Raw genomic sequence first — 17889 nt, forward strand, 5'->3', positions numbered from 1 at the left:
CACACACACACACACACACACACACACACACACACACACACACACACGAGAAGGCGAAAGAGAGGGGAAGAAGAGAGGGAAGGGAGAGGGAGAACCGGCCAATGCATCTACATATGCTCCAAGACTGTTACCCTAAAAGCATCATTTCACTTTTCTGAATAAAGAGGTGCAGATACATTCACTTTTGTCTTGATCCCTCCAGAAGATAACTGAGACACAGTCTGAAAGGAAGGTGACTGTCAGGAAACACTGGGAGAAGACTAGGGAAGAGGAACCAAAAGAAGTCAATGAAGAGAATAGTCTAAAAAACAAACAAACAAACAAACAAACAATGCTAGCTGAACCTACTTAATTGCTTAATCCAGCTGCAGAACTCCAGAAGGCAGCACAGGACACTCCTTCAGAGTATCCCAACTACTGGTTAATAGAATAACCACTTAACTCCCACTAAATCTCAGGTTGGACTGACAGGCTGTCCAAAGGGTTAAGAGTTAGTCTGGTACTCTGTCTGTCCCTCCCATGAACAGGCTAGCTAGCAGTAGAAACAGCTCTCAGGCAGAGACAGAGATGCCGCAACGTAGAACTTAGCCTAGGTACACAGAAATATTGGAACCAAGACACATTCATGGGTGGGCACAAACATCCTTTATGCCAGTTCCAAACCACAGTAGCCTGTCCATTTGTGCATATAAAAAACACCAGTGTTCACCAAGACACACGCAGAGAAAGTGATGAAAATTGCTCTAAACCGTATTTTTCCTCTGTTAAACATATAAGTATTCATCTGAATAAAGAGCCAAACTACAGTATGTAACAAGTTACATAGAAAGGAAAAAAATCTATTACCTCACCACAGGCATTAAATTTTAGTAATAAGTAAGATATGGAATTTATAAACAACCGTGGCTGGGGAAGATATCTTCTCTATCAAGAGAGACAACCATACTTTTATCCCTAAAACATTCTTAAGAAAGGCTCTTCAGAAGGAAGGGTTGGGGAAGCAAACCGGCATGTATCTGCTGAAAGAGCTGGTGATGATGCCTAGAAGAATGACTCCAAGCACTGACACACATGCAGAGTGTCTTTAAAACATCAACCAGAACAGACCTCAGCTGCCATTCTCTTCAAACACAGCATTCTTTCAGAAGACACTGGCTCACCATCAACATCTCTCCCTGGCCAGGCCACAGCTCTCAACTTCTACTAAATTTCTACTACTTGGAAAGAAATTCCAATGAAACAGTGGTTTCATTTCAGAATCTTAAACTGCTTATTGACTGATTTCGTATAATGGAATATAAAATGACAAAGTTTTTATATTAAACTTAGTGAATTGGTCTCTTCTTTTGATCAGTATCTTTCATATTCCAAGTAATAAACTGATACTGTAAATTGTTTATAACTTGTTTGCATACAAGTTATAAACAATTCCCTCCTGGAATAGAGACACATTTGAAGCAGCCCCCATTCATACTCTATGTGCTTAAATATTTTTTAATCCCACTCATTACATAAATTCCCACAGAATGCTTGCCTTTATCTTGTTAACTTTTAAAGTCGTCTGCTTCTTAGATTTTGGTCATGTTGGATTGGTGAAACTTTGCATTTTCAAACATATCTGTTGTTAACTTTGCTCTGACAAACTAAAAATAACCCAATATTCAGTGAACAGCATTTCCACCAGGAAAGTCTCAAACATGACCTCAGTGCCTTGGAATTGCCCTAGAAACAATTTTCTGCTCATATACATTTTCATCACACAAATTCTTCAGTCTACAGAAAGATCATGCCACCACAGCAATGAGAAAGACTTGACAGACCGTATCGCCCCAGTATGCAATATGCCCCATGCTTACTTCAGACAGAGTTATATCAAAATACAGAAAAAAAAAATGTATTTAAGAAGAGAAAATTAAAGAAGCCACTGGAATCTGGGCATTAATGGCTCCCTCTAGTTATACTTATGAAGAGATTATGAGATGCTTATTTTTGTACCTATCACAGTATCTTGTGGGTGTGTATTTTTTTGAAAAAATAATCCATAGAAAGATGTGTACTGAGAAATTTAAGGGTGGAATGATATGCTGAAATCAGTCACATAATCCTGCCAGGTGAAAGGTGCAGTGAATGTGCTATACCTGAATAACAATAACTACACCTGGTCTCCTTGAATGAAAATGAAGACACGGCTGTGCTTAGGGATAAGAAACTGGGGCTAGAGAGACGGCTCAGGGGTTAACAGCATTGGCTGTTTTTCCAGAGGACCTAAGTTTAATCCCCACCACCCACATGGCAGCCCACAAACACACGTAATTCCAGTCCCAGGGGATACGAAGCCCTCCTCTGCCCTCCTCCAGCACCGCACACACACTGTACACAACCATACATGCAGGCAAGACACTCACACACATAAAAACTAAAAAGACAACTGCAAAAACAGAAAAATTAAATGCTTTAAAATTAAGTTCTGTCAACGACTTCGTTTCAAAACCTCAAAAAAAAAAAAAAAAAAAAACCCTTACATATTGAAAAGTTTTCTGCATTGACTTAAACTGTAAAGATGCTAAGTTCCCCCTAATAACTTGGGTATCTAGCAGTCTAAACAAGGAAACAACTTCATGAACTGAAGCTACAAGAAACCAAAAGGAGAAAAGACAAGTATCTGTGTATCCCCTGTCATTCTCTCTGGGTGTGACAAGTTTTCTAAGTTTTTCCTAATTGTGTTACCAAACTGGAAATAGCTAGGTTTGGTCAAAGGTAGGTATCAAAATATTTCAAGAACAGGTAAATACGAGGCTGGAGAGATGACTCAGCTCTCAGAGGACCTAAGTTCTGTTCCCAGCACCCCTGCTGGATGCTATGTCTAATCACAGCTCTGGAGAACCCGATGCCTCTGGCCTTCATGGGCACTAGCACTCATGTGTCTATACTGCCATGCAGATACACACACATAATATAATATAATACAATAAAAATAAACTTGTTAAAGGCAAGTAGGTAAGTATGACATACAGTAAAAATGTGTTAATGTTTTTTGACTTTAAAAAAATCATATCAAAGACATACAGAAAATAGAGTTCCATAATGTAGTTCTTTATTTAACAGATATCATAGTTAGCAAACACTAACTCAGAAAGTGTAAGTGAAATTCATCAGTATTAGAACTGGACACTCAAGTACATTAACAAATTTACAGCAATGATGAAAAATAGAAAAAAAAAATGCAGCTGGAGAGATGGATCAATTGTTAAGAGCACAGGCTGCTCTCCAGGAGACCCAGGTTTACGTTCCCAGCTAACTCCAGGTCCAAAGGATCCAATGCCCTCTTCTGGCCTCCTCCAGCACCACACACACAGTGCAAAGACGTATGTGAAAGCAAAATACCCATACACATAAAAATAAAAAATAAATTAATCTTTTTATTTAACTAGGAAAATAAAAATGGGCCAAAAATGATAGACGGAGCCTCCTGAGGAACAATACTCCAAATGTTAGCTGATTCACAAGGAAAACATTGTCAGTGTGATTATGACAACACAGATGATGAAGAGGAGGCTACATTACCACATTATAAAAATGCATGCATGTCATGGCTCAGCAGAATGCAAGCATCTTCCATCCTATTCTACGAAGTATTCACGGTTTCATTGGGAAAACTAGACTGTTAAGTTTCTTACTGGTACAACTTGTATCATAAATGTCTATCAAAATTAGTGGTTTTTGGGGATTTTTGTTTGTTTGTTTGGTTGGTTGGTTTTTTAGTTTTAAAAGATTTATTTATACAGTGTTCTGCAGCGGCACGTGTGCCTGCATGTCAGAAGAGGACACCAGGTCTCATTAGATGGGTATAAGCCACCATGTGGTTGCTGGGACTTGAACACAGGGCCTCTGGAAGAACAGGCAGTGCTCTTAACCTCTGAACCATCTCTCTAGCCCCAGGAATTTTTTTTTTAATTCTAAAAAACAGAAAAACAAACCAAAAACCAAAAAACAACCCTAATCTTGTGAGTGTACACATTATACTTCTAAAATAGCTCTATTATCCAAGCACTGAACTTCCATCACTGCTAGAAACACAGATGACACTGCTTCATTCAGCTCCAAAAACTATACTGGTTTTCTCCACTTAGACTATAAAGACATGTAGCGAAGCACAATGAGCCGTGCTCACACAGCAAGTCAAGAGCAAGACTTCCCTCTGGAGAAACAGGTGTGGGGCTGGAGCTCGGAAGAAGGAAAACGGGAATCGGCGTACCTAAAATCCTCTAAAGTCTTAAAAACAAAATTGTAGTACTTACAAAGCATGACAACTGGAAGAGGTTAGAAACTGGTCTCTGCACTCCCCTAAGGGTTTAAACTAATGCATCATAAAAACTGAGTGCTGGCTAAGCTGGCCTGGGAAGCAGATCAGTGTCTTGCTCAGCCATCATCAGAGATGCTTCCTCCTGCAGTAAATGGGAACAAATACAGAGATCCACAAATGGACAACATGCAGAGTGAGAGACCCTGGAATACCCAGTCCTAAGAGGGATGTCTTCATCAAATCCCACACCTCAGGTCTCAGGAAACCCGAGTGGGGACAGAGGACACCAAGGAAACAAGGCCTTTCAGATACAGCAGGACTGATGAACTCTCAGAGACGGTGACAACACCCAAAGGTCCAAACAAGATGGAGTCACAGTGCTGAGAGTGGAAGTGAGCACAAAGTCCACAACCCTAACCCAGAAGTTATCTCCAACTGACAATCACTCACAAAGGAAAAATTAGTTTTTTCCAATGGAGTCTCACTGTGTACCCAAACAACACTCAAGGGCTTTTGTGTACCCAGGCTAGCAGTGGATGGCCAGCGTAAAACAAACTCAATGGTAATTTTGGAGATATTTCTGTCTCTTAATGCTTTGTCAGGCTTTTTTTTTTTTTTTTTTTAACTTTACCAGTCTTTGGCTTATATTACGCTTTTCAATCTGTGTTTTTCACAGGTTTTCCATGTACATGTATACGTGCTTTTTGTTGTTGTCTTTTTCTGTTTGTTTTTTAAAGAGTGAGAGAAAAGCCTGGTGGTGACCCACGCCTTTAATCCCTAAGCACCAAGGAAGCAAAGGCAGGTGGATCTTTGTGAGTTCAAGGCCAGCCTGCTCTACAGTGCAAGTTCTACAATAGCCATGGCTACACAGAGAAACATAGTCTCAGTAAAAAAAAAAAAGAATGGGAAAGAAGACATGGAGTTGGATGGATAGGGAGGTGGGGAGGATCTGAGAGAAGGGAACCATAAGAATATGTCACATGAAAAAAATCTATTTTCAATAAATAAATAAAACAGGAATAAATGATTAAATTTTAAGGAATCTGTCATTCCCAATATTACTTAACTTTCTATCTCAAGTTTCTTTTAATCCCTCTCACCCTGTCCTCCGTTTAAAACTACCACATAAACCAGCTCTCCTCTTCTGAACACATACTTGAATATGAACTGCACAGACACTCCTTTCACTCTTTTCCAACCACCGAATAAAGGAACATTTCTACCATTACACTTTGTATTGCAGAGGAGACAGTTGGCAGTTCAGGCAGTTGGCAGTAAATCCACAGCAGACGCTGAGGATAACCACAAACCTGGGAGGCAGCTCAGAACTTTATACAACACTAAACCATGATCTCCATCTTTGCTCTCCTCACAAATGTTGAGACTGCCATGACTGGAAAGGAGTCAGCAGATGAAGACGTGAGTAAACAGCACTTCCTTCCTCCTGTGGGAGCCTCTACAATCACCTGGGAACAAGAGGGCCCAGCGCATTTGCTAAGGTAGGCAGAACTTGGAGATGACTGAGAAGTGCCACGCAGGAAGGAGGGATGCAGTGGAGGAAGGCCTGAGTGGTGTGCGTTGGTGTAGGCACAGCCATGTTAAGGACCATGGCCTTAGATCTACAGAAAATTGGCAACCTCCTACCCTCACCAGAAAAAGGTTCAGAGAGATGGCGGAGCCTTCCTCTGGTCCATGTGTAGATGTTGATACTGTGCACAAAATGTCCACTACAGCCCCTCTCCCCCAGTACTTACGGCCAGAAGGCTGCTTCTCTATGGGGACTGCTTGATCCTAGATTAGCTAAACCTACCTCCTCATTCAACTGTACACCATAAACCCTGCTTCCTTGATTCAGCTGTATGCAATAACTCTGCCTCTCTATTCCACTACATAGAATCAACAGGATGCGCTCCCTATGTGATAGGGTTCCTTTGTCAGAAAGCCCAACTACCCAACCCCAGCTTTTCCGTGTGACCTTGCATTTGTCTTTTCTTCATTCTCTCACCCCCTAGTCAGGTCCCTCCCTGGGCCGTGCAAAGACAAAAGAAAACAGAGACAAACTAGAATGCCTACAGGGCTTCCAAGCAAGCATGGACACAGGTCACTGTAGCAACTTTTCTGTTAGCTACTTTAAAAGGACATTTTTTTTTTTTTTTACGGTCTTTCATCAAAACCAGAAGCTCACCTAAGTGACTAAGCTGATTAGCCATCAAGCCTCAGGTCCATCCACCTGGCTCTGCCACCCCAGTGCTGGGATTAGGCAAACCACACCTGACTTTTTGTGTTTGTTTTTTAAACAGGCGCACTGGAATCTGAACTCAGGTTCTCATGGTTGAAAAGTCTTCATTACAGACTGTTTAAAAAAGATATTTCAACAGAAGCAAATAAGAGAGGCAAATAACAATGTACCTGCATGGTACAGCCCTCAGAGGTCCTTGCCCACAGTGTTTTGGGGAGAATTAAACTGATGGCACATGGAAAGGCAAGTCATTTGTCAGGAAAAATGTAACAAATACTTAAAGAAAACTGGCTGACTAGGGATCAAGTCAGTATAAAAATATGTGCCGTTCTCTTATCATCAACTTCAACACACTTGGACATGTTATTGCTGGAAGATCGCTACAAATGCACTGCACTAGTGCTGGAAGAAACAATACCCTATTCATGTTAACACATAAGGCCTGCTTATTAAAGAGCACTAAATTAGCATTCTCCACACCTGGGAATCCCTAAGGGATCCTGAAGAGCTTCTGGGTATCCACAAGGCCCAAACGGCTTTCATTAAATTATGTCATTGCCTTTTGCTACTCTGATTCTTGCAATGATAGGACAAAAGCCATGCTGGATGAAACTGGTGGTGACCCCACACATCAAGGCAGCGGCGACAAACTGCACTCCTGTGTACTTCTCAAACTCACACTACTACTTCTGGTTTTGTAAAAGTTGCTTTCACTTCAGAACATCTCCCTCAAGTAAACATTCTTTAACATTCTATGAAGTCAAATCCAAGGCACATACAAAGCATTTCTGCTGCTACTGGGTAATGTGGCTGGCTTAGCAGACAGCACAGGGTGAGCGAGCTGTAAGTAGGTCTGACTACTTTTTTTTTTTCAGTGAAAATCTAATTTGAAAAAAAAAATCAACTGGGAGATAAACTAGTTATTCAGACTCAAGTATCTGGACAATTTTTTTTTTCAAACATGAATAGAAACACTCATCCTTTCAAAGAAAACACCCAGTCATACTTAACAAACACAGCTTTTCTCGAGTTTTAAATTTGAAAAACTGTGTCCAGTGCCTTAAGCTCAATAGCTTTCTAATACTAAAATTCTTTCCTAAGAAAATCAGCGACATGTAAGTGAACACAAACATTCTCATAAACCTAATGAAACATGCGGCAGTGCAAAGAACCGTTCAAGTCATGACTGGAGTTTCCAGCTAGGGACATTAGCTGATCCAGAATCTAGTTTGGCGTGAAAGATTCATCCCAAGAGAAATACAGACCACTAAATTTGTTTGTTTGGGTTTGTGGGTGTGTTGTTGTGTTGTGTTTTGTTGTTTTTTTTTTTTTTGGGGGGGGTCTCTTATGTAGTCCTTGCTGTCCTGGAATTGGCTATGAAGACCAGACTGGCCTTGAACTTGAACTCACCTATGCTCCTACCTCTGTTGGGAATACAGACATGCACCACCACACCTGGATTTTAATAAGGATTTTAATCTGTCAAAAATTCAAAAAGCTGGTGCAGCAATATGACAGTTACCTGGCCTCTGCTAATGTTTTAGGACAAGGCTAAGTAACAAACATCTATGATAACTTTAGTAAACAAGAGAGGCCATGTTTCAAACTGGTAGAAAACAATCTAGTGAGAATGTATTTCAAATGCTAACAGGCTCACATGCATATCCTTAAAGCTGAAATTCAAATCTCTCAAAAATCAAGTATCACGTACTCTGTTCCCCACAAATGGGGTAAAATGCAGCAGTTATGTTCGCCATAAGTTGACGCTCTCCAAACTTCAACTTAAAATGGAGGCACAGCCTTACTTCAAGCTTCGCTCACTACCTTGCAGAGCAAAACCATATGCAGCAGACTGAAAACTCCTCAGTGTCAGCTCAGATTTCTCAAGATTAATAACTCATCATCCATAAGGAGAATCTTCACCCTGGATATTTTCTTCAGTCTTATACATTCTAAATCATACTATATTCCACACCATACTGGGCTGTAATACTGTATCAAAGTAAATGTTTCAGAGTATGCAAGGCACAGGCCAATTATCTTGACTGCTACTTTATCTGGGGAATAGGTCTTTCAAAATCTGTAGAGGAGCTAACCATGCCTCACTGCACATAATGCTGAACCAAGTTGATTATCAAAGAGAAAGGAAAGGGGACCTCTATCCAAAAAATATAATAAGCAAAAGCAGAGTGTGGAACAAGAGAACTTCATATTCAGTCCTGAACCTCAAATATCTTAAAATAAGCTGTTAATTCCAAAAGAGAAAGCCAGTCCATGCAAATCACTAATAAGCTATTTCATTTTTAAAGTACTGAAAAGTACTTTATGTGCATATGATTCTTAGCAGGTAACAATGATTTCACCCATTCACTCTGCTCAATTCTATTCTACTAGGCACTGACTATAACCCTAAGACCTATCCTCAGCCCAAAAAGTTTAACTAAGGGACAAAATAAGTCACAGAAATCTTACTGCCAAGTGAATCTAAATAAGGTGTCTTACTTCCTTTTTTTGTTTTGTTTTGACAAAACACTTTGACCAAAGACAACTTATAAAAGAAAGTGTGTAATTTGGCTTACAGTTTCAGAGTTAGAGTAGAGGGTAGTGGAGCAAAGGCATAAAGGCAGTAAGAGCTGGGAGCTTGCATCTAAATCCACAAGTAGGGGGGCAGAGAGACACACTGGGAATGTGGAGAATCTTTTGAAACTTCAAAGCAAAATGACACACCTCCTTCAAAAAGGCCAGACCTCCTAATCCTTCTTAAACAGTTCCACCAACTAGAGACCAATTATTCAAATATATTGGCCTCTTGGAAACAGTCTCATTCAAGCCATGAATTAAGGGTTAAAAATAAAAGCTGGCTCCATAAAGGTTATGCCTACAAAAGCCATCACACTAACCTGACCAAGGATAAACAAGAGGAAAAGCAGAAGCTGCTGTGCAGAAAGGTGTTATAAAGGAAAGCGATTCCAGCAGCTGGGACCAGCTGAGGGTAGAAAGTGACAAAGTCCCAAGAGGCTGAGTGAGTCAAATGATAGTCACAAACGTGCACGTGTGATGACAAGAAATGACAAAATGGGGATTGTGGCTAAACACCAGAGTACAAGCAATCTAGTAACTATCGTGGCCAAGAGAACAAAGAGTTTGAATTTATAGAGAACATGGAATGGAAAAGTGACTGTTTCCTATCTTCTGAGTCTCATGTGAGTAAAAAAGAAAAAAAAAAAAATCAAGTACATGACTTACTGAGCCGACAAAAGATACAGGGGTGGTCTGCAACCAAGGACCACTTGCCCAGGGGTGGCACTGCCACTAGACTGGGCCTGCAAGCGTCAAACATTAACCAAGAAAATGCCCCACAGAAGTCAAGTTATGAAGGAAATTGCCAGGTAACCCTAGTTTATGTGAAGCTGACAGTTACCAACTAGTGTATAGTCCTCATCCTGTTTCCCCAGACAACCTGTAGTCTGAGATACTGTCACTGTTCAATGCTGTCTCCTCTTCTCCCCTCAAGCCCTAAAAAGGTTGAGACTTTGCTCAGTAAGTCCCAAGCCTCAAAGAGGAGAAACACACGGTAGGCAGCAACACCAACCTGATGAAGTAATGAACTCCTACCACAAGATTAAAAGAATTAAAGCAGATCGAAGAAGTCCTGCCTGCCACTTTTAGTGTTCTCTAACTCAGTTTAGTCCATCCAGATGCTCCGTCCCAAGCCCCTGGAAACCACTCCAACCTCCTAGCCTGCAATCCCCTCACATCAGCAGAGGCTGCCACAGTAACCCATCTCTGCTATCTCTAGAATATGGTCCCCCTTTCTACCCCCACTGCACCAGTTCACACTTTCCTCATGTCTAAAGTCCACAACTGAGCTTTTCCGCTTTACTTTAACTGGGGCCCTCTTTTGGATAGATTAGGCAGAGCAAAATGGTAAACCAGCAAAAGAACAGTCAGCAATAACTCAACATTCAAAAAAATATATTATCTTTGTTTCCTTTTCTCCTATTCATGTAATTACTCATATACTCCAAGGTCCAGTCCAAATCTCAGCACTTCTGAAGACTTTTCCAGTACCTTCAGGCAAAGTACATGCTATACTCTTTCTCTATGTACGGAGCCACATTCAAGGACTCACTGTAGCAATTGTTACCAAAGATTACCTAACCTCAGTGGACAGGAAACTGGTCCTGTTCTAGCACAGGACTTGGCACAAGAAAATTTGTACAAGAGATAAATGAAGACTTTGATCAAAGTGAGCAGTTATAAAGAAGAACTGGTGCTATAGAGAAAACTTGGGAAAAAGACAGCTCAGTGGGTGAGGGTGTTTGCCCCAAGCATGGCAACCTGAGCTTGAATCTGGGACTCACATGGTAGAAATAGAGAACCAACTCCCACAAGCAGTCTTCTTATCTACACGCATGCGCACACACACACACACACACACACACACTATAGTACAGGCATGTTGTTGCAGGCCTATGCATATAAACACACAAAATATAATATTTAAAATTTAGGGGAAAATACTTAACAGAATACCAAACTGAGGGATTATAAAGGCAAAGTACACGAGGCAGTTCCAAAGATAGATAAGACACTAGAGATCCCCACAAAATACTGAACTGGGAAATGAACCTTTTAAAAGCTCACACAGAAATGCAGAGGTGGAAGAAGAACCAACAAAAGAAGGGCTGAACATTCAATCAGGAACAAATTGATTTAGTTGATAAAATGTTAATGCTATGAGGATAGTTTTGGTTAAGGAAAGCAGTCTAAAATACACTATTAATCCCCTCTAATTCTATCTCCCACAGACTTTCAGGTTTGTAAAATTAAAAGATGGCTCAAACAAAATCCCTCAAAAGCCATGAAAATAATATTAATAGAAGGGAAAAAGATTATTAAAGCTAAAACTCTAAACATACTAAACTTAAACAACACTTAATTTTCTTAGAAAAGCTTACATGAGGCTGGAGAGATGGCTCAGCAGTTGAGAACACTGTTCTCCTAGAGTTCAATTCCCAGCAACCACATGGTGGCTCACAGCCATCTACACTGGGATCTGATGCCCTCATCTGAAAGGTGTACATGCACTCATATACATTAAATAAACAAACAAACAAATAAATAAATAAATCCTTTAAAAAATTATCTGTATGTGTTTGCATACATGCATGTAGGTATATGTTTGAAGAGCAGAGGTCAACTTGGTTTATTTGCCTCAATTACCTTTCCACCTTATTTGTGAATATGGTGTACATGTATGTGGTTCCATATGCACTTGCACAGGTATATATACGCACGTGTGTGAAGACATCTTCCTTATTCACTTTAGTTTTTGAGACAGGTTTCTCATTAAACCTGGAGCTCAGAGACTAAACTAAACCGCTTGCCAGCAAGCTTCAAGGCCCCACATCTCTGTCTTTCCAGTGGTGGAATCATATAGCCTCATAGCCAAAGCTGGCTTCTATAATGGTTCTGAAGATCTGCTGGATCTGAGGTTTTCATGCCTGAGCCATTCCCCTCCCCCACTCTCCATAACTTTTTAAAAGAAGCAGGTTCAGCTGTATGCATAAGGGAAAATGCAAAAGAAATCAAACTAATGCCTACCTCATTTAACACATTTTAACATACTATACAGAGCTACCCTCTGTAAAATGGCTCAGTGACTTATACTTTGGCAAAATTACTGATCAATCAAGGCAGTGCTGTATCATACACTGAGCCAAATGAATGCACATACCTTAGAAAATAAATTTGGAAATGCTTAAAAAATGAGTTAAGGTGCAAAGAAAGTAAAGAACAATGACTTACAAAATATCCAGCAAAAACTTCCCATCTACAAAGTAAATTTCTGCTCCACAGAAAGTTCTTTCAGTTCTACAAAGTGAGAACATGCTGTCCAAAGTCTAATCCAACCACTCTTCCATCTGTTCTACTCTGTAAGTTCATACCCAAATGGAAATTAAGCTCTTTTCAGGAAATAGCCAAATTTTCATTCATCCCAACAACAACAAAAAAGTACAAGAACAGGAAGACCACATTATATTAAATACACAGGTAGACAAAACAATACCCTGTACCAAGATAATCTTGAAACCGTATCACTGGGAGCGCACTTGTTACCAGAAACATGAAATGTTCAAAAAGAGTGCACTGAAGAATTTAAAAGATGAAAACTAAACAATTTTTTAGAACAACACGTTAGTTTTCTAAATGATAACCAGAGCTAAAGCATAAATTTGAACAATTAGTCACATAGTTATAAAATATAGAAACAGGACGTGTTCTGTGCAAGGCAAGTTTGGGCCTTGCCCAAGACTCTGCCTCTGTTTTGCTCAGTCATGGAAGTAGAGAAGCCTCACATGTTCAACAGTCTTCAAGGCCATCATTCCAAAGGCTGACTTCAGACTGCTAATATGTACATGCACTGTGCCCTTAACAATGTAACATACTATAAAAAGCTACTGATTGGTTGAACCTACACCCCAACATAAAAGTGAACACTACACAACAAATTAATACAACATTAAAAAAAGGATAGGAAAAAAGATAAAATCAATTCTTTAGGTCTGGCTTCATGTCTCTGAAGTTATGCTCATCATTGTTTAGATTCTTCCTCAAGGGGAAAAAAAGACGAGATCCATTTATGCAGCTACTGGAAAGCTAATAGGTCAGTTCACACAGTTACTAAAATCTAAGCTATGGCAAAAATGCTATGTGACTTTTTTTTTAACACAGCAACATTCTTAGCATACATAATATCTTATAGCTTGCTTTAAAATGGTTAAGATCCAACAAAATTTATTTTTTTTCTTTTACATAACCAATAACTTTTTGAATTAGATAGGAGAAAATTAATTCTACTGAATGGAGGGGATGATGCTTTAATAGCAATGTTCTAAAATTCAGTGAAAGGTAAAAGTAAAAACTAACAAGAACAAGCCAGAAGTTTTCCTCCACATTTAATTTACAAACTAAACCAATTGCTCCTGGCTTACTGAACTGTTAAAATGTCACATTGCTTTCACACACACAGTTTAAAAACCATACTTCATTCTAGAAGCTAATATTAATAAAAGTTAATCTTTATAAACTGTAAAGCCTTTCAAAACACAAAGCGCAGCACGGGCACAGAAATGCAAACTAACCCATCCCTAATACTAAGCACTATTTTCCCCATTAATTAATTTATTCACCTTACATCCTGACTAAGCACTATTTAAAGCATAACTTACATTTGCTCTGTATTAATTCAGCAAAGCAAGTTAGGCTGTCTTAGCTTGGCAACACTCAGATTTTTAGAGAGCAGTTCTTCCATTTGGAGGTTCATACCCAAACAGGAATTAAACTCTTCTCAAGTAATGGTCAAAATTTCATTCTTCATCACAAGAAAAATACAATAGCAGAAAAACTGCATGATATGACATACGGGTAAACAAAAGAGTAGGTGGTAATGATCTTAAACAAAGCAAACAGGTATGCAGGCTGAGAAAGTCTACACAATATATACTTGAATCACAGTACATAATTATGTTCCCCTTACCTGAGGCGCTCTCGGTAAACACTGTTAATGTCTGTCCTCCAACACTCTGTAAGACAAATGGATGCTCTCTAGGAGCGCTGACTGAAGCTGGTTTCCCACCAATATCATGAATGTTTGCAAGATCCTCGTTCAAAGTAAAGGATACCTAAAGGCCAAATTAACCAAAGCTCATTAAAACAGACATTTACATTCAAAGTATCTATATAGATATTTGGATTATGAATTGTTAAAATCTTTTTAGAGATGTGAGTCTCATAAACATTTATTTCTTAAACGTCACCATGAAATCCTTAATTCTCAGTCATACACAGAAAATTTGTCCCCACATGCCAGAAGAATGAAGCTCGTCTACCTCCCTTATCTGTGGCTGAAGAAGTCTTTCCAGAATACTAAAGTTACCTTTTACTGACATCCCTAATATCTAGCATGTGGTTGGCACACAGAAGAAAAGCAGCAATTAGCGAATGAGTATTTTAATATTGAAAAATCAACTGAACTTGAAAGGGGTAAGAAGCAAACTAGCCCTAAAAAGCTTTAAAACTCTATGCATAGGATAAACTCTATTTTTAGGCTTAACTATTACATGAATATATACTACTACTTATTTAAATTCTTTAACGTATGACATTTTGAAGAATAATTTCCATAATATGGTATAGAATAAAAAGCATTCTTTCCAAATGATCTGTAACATATGCCATCTTTCCCCTAAAGAACAACTGCTGTATTAAATATATTTATAAAATCACTGGTTTCCCAACTAGACAGGAAGATCATCAATTGTTAACTATAGAACTACTATTACAAAAGGTATCACATACACACACAGTATGAATTAGACTCAATGGTTGAAAATACAACATCCTCAAAATTCCACATCAAATGTCTCTGTCCCACAGAAATAATGCTAAAGTATTACTAAAGTATTATTATTCTGCTTCACAGTGCTGAGAGGGATAATTAGATCAAAGAAAAAAAATGTTCAGAACTTAGATGAGTCCATTAATTAATCAAAGTGGCATTTACACCTTTATGTATTCCAGACCAGCAGACATTCATTTCAATTGGAGTTTTCCAGAATGCAAACTATTACGAATGACTGAATATTCTCTCTGTGGACTGTTGTTGTCGCTGATCTTATAAAACAGGACGTGAGGTGGCATAGGCTGGCCTGGAACTTGCTATGAGCCAAGGACACTCTTGAGCTCCTGATCCATGGCCCCTTCCTCCCAAGTGCTGGAATTACAGGAATGCACCACCATGCCTGGCTCATGATCTCAGTAATTTTTTCATATAAATAATCTCACCTCAGTCCTCCCTTGATTCCTGAAAGAGAAAAAATATTTAAAATTACTTAGATTGCATATTACTTTCAAATATAAGTAAAAATGTAAAGACATGCCCAATCTTGTTGCATAAAGCAATAAACTTATCCCCATTAATGTTTATCTTTTGCTCCTATTTGAAATACTATTAGAGTGACCCCACATGTTTAGTTTATGAACTTGTATCATAATCCTATTATAACCTCTCCTAATTATATTAACTAAATGATCTTATCATTCTTATTATTTCTTAGAAATTTTAGCCTTCAGCGGTGAATGAGTATTATCTTACTACTTCCTTTGTCTAAAGATTTCATTTACATAACAAAACCTTGGTTTTCAAAAATTTACGTAGATGAGTATCTTGCTTGCATGTAAGGATGTGCACTACATACATACCTAGTGCCCAAAGATGCCAGAAGAGGGCATCAAATCCCTTGGAAATGGAATTAAAGACAGCTATGAACCACCATGAGTGCTGGGAGCCAAACTTGGGTCAAATGCTCTGAACTGAGTCATCTCTCTAGCTCCTATATAAGGAAATTTTAAAATCATCACAAACGAATGATCTGACTGTAAGAATGAAGCAAAGCAAGAAAGAGTTGGGCTACAGTATAGCTCAGTGTGAGACCACTGGTTTCAATCCTAGGACCTCCTCCTCCAAAAAAATAAAGGGGAAAGAAAGAAAAGGAGGGAGAGAGGAGGGAAGCTCAAGGTAGGAAACCTTAAATATCACAGCCCAAAGCACAGACTTTATTCTTTAGGCAATGAAGAACTGTATATGCTATTTGAATAAAAAGAAAAATAAAAAACAAAAGAAGTTCAAAGGTGACCAGCACACTTGACTTGCACCACAAAATATAAAAAATGGACTAAAGAGAAGTGAGGTGCAAAAACCAGGTAGAAACTGCTATTTCTCCATAACACTAAGCTTATTTCCAACCTGCCTTCATTAGATTCCTCATTCGCTCTGTTATTACAAGTCTTCTACCATTAGAAGTGGCAGAAGCCATTAGACACTGAGAAGAAGCACACACCTTTGTCCTAAAACATCCCAGACTAGCCTGCCATATCAACCCACCAGGCAAGATGTGCCCAATGGTGCAAGAATGGCATATCTGTCAAAGGGGATCAACTGCTCCTTGATTAGACTCGAGTCCTCTCCACAAAAGAATTCACACCTGACACAGTAAAGCTGGACAGAAACCCATGGCTGATGGAGCTGGAGAGATGGCTCTGGGATTAAGAGCACCTGAAGCTCTTGCAGAGGACCCAGGTCTATATCCCAGCAACCACATAGTGGCTCACAACTATCCATGTAATAAACATGTAGGCAAAACAATCATACATATAGAATTAAAAGAAAACACCCACAAAAACATAACAGAGCAGTTAATACTGTCATTTAGCTAAAATGTCATGGTTCCCAGCTGCCTTCTCAATATTCATATTTATATCAAAAAAGAAATGCTTCTCCCAGCCTTAATCAGGAAACCCTCTCTTTGCAGTAAATAGTGGTGAATGAAGAAGCCATGACTGCTCTAGGGGACTGAGAAAAGTTATCGGCTAAGTGTTCACCCCGAAACAGGACATTTATATCATTGCAAGCCTCAGGAAACAGAGAGGAAGAGGAATGAAAAAGACTGTGCTGGGGGTTGTTCTGCTGCTAACTAATAATAACTGAAAATAATAATAACTGATGTTAATTAATGGCTCTCAAAATCTGGTTATACCTATCCTTATTTTGTAAAAACAAAGAAGAAAACACGCAAGTATTTTTAAGATGGAAGATGGTCCAGATAAGATGGTTAAGGAGGATGGCATTGGATAGGGGCTGGGAGATGGATGATGCGGTTACTGAGAAAGTGTAGGTGAAATATCTGCCCGGCTGAAGGTAAGTAAGGCAATTATAAAATCTAACCGGTGACTGTGTCTTATCATTTGTGATAGTGAGTTAGATAATACCGCTGTGATAATCTTAGGGCTAATAATAAACATTTATAGTTCAACACTCTTTATATTTACTATAACAGACCATAAGAGCCAGAAAACAGAAAGAACTGTGAAATGCTGCTTTCTAAACATGGCACCATCAATGCAGTCATGTCCTCAGAGCAACTATGACTGTCTGTGCCCAGACTTGGACTATCAATGTTGTGCCAGGAGTCTAGCTCATTGCAAAACACATGAGGATCTCTTTATTACAAGCTAACTTGGGCTTACACACCCTCACTGCTGAAGTGGTTGAGAGCCAAGAACCTCATGTTCAGGTTAGGTGGGTGATGAATCCAGTCCCTCCCAGAGCGCTGAAAGCAGGGGGATTCTGCCTGGCAAGCGTCTACTGGTTGAAACACAAAAGGGGATGCTGCATTTTGAACTGACTGGCTATATGAAGGCCCCTAAACTATTAATGGTCTGGCTTCCCTTGTTTGGCTGTCCTAGGGGAGAGGGGCCTGTTTCCTAGCAACTGTATCTCTAG

At 39.3% G+C, this 17889-nt stretch overlaps 1 protein-coding gene across 1 annotated transcript in view; it reads right to left on the reverse strand.

The window, feature by feature from the left end:
* The window catches only part of Gtf2f2 (general transcription factor IIF subunit 2), a 119312-nt gene that overhangs the window by 88206 nt on the left and 13217 nt on the right, over positions 1-17889 (reverse strand). The window contains exons 3-4 of the mRNA XM_055609922.1: positions 15393-15411; positions 14086-14230 (exon numbers count right to left, since the gene is read on the reverse strand). Of these exons, the coding sequence (XP_055465897.1) occupies positions 14086-14230; positions 15393-15411 (164 nt within the window). The remainder of the gene's footprint in view (positions 1-14085; positions 14231-15392; positions 15412-17889) is intronic.

This window comes from Psammomys obesus, unplaced genomic scaffold (genome assembly GCF_907164565.1).
Source record: "Psammomys obesus unplaced genomic scaffold, mPsaObe1.curated_primary_1811, whole genome shotgun sequence".
NCBI lineage: Eukaryota > Metazoa > Chordata > Mammalia > Rodentia > Muridae > Psammomys > Psammomys obesus.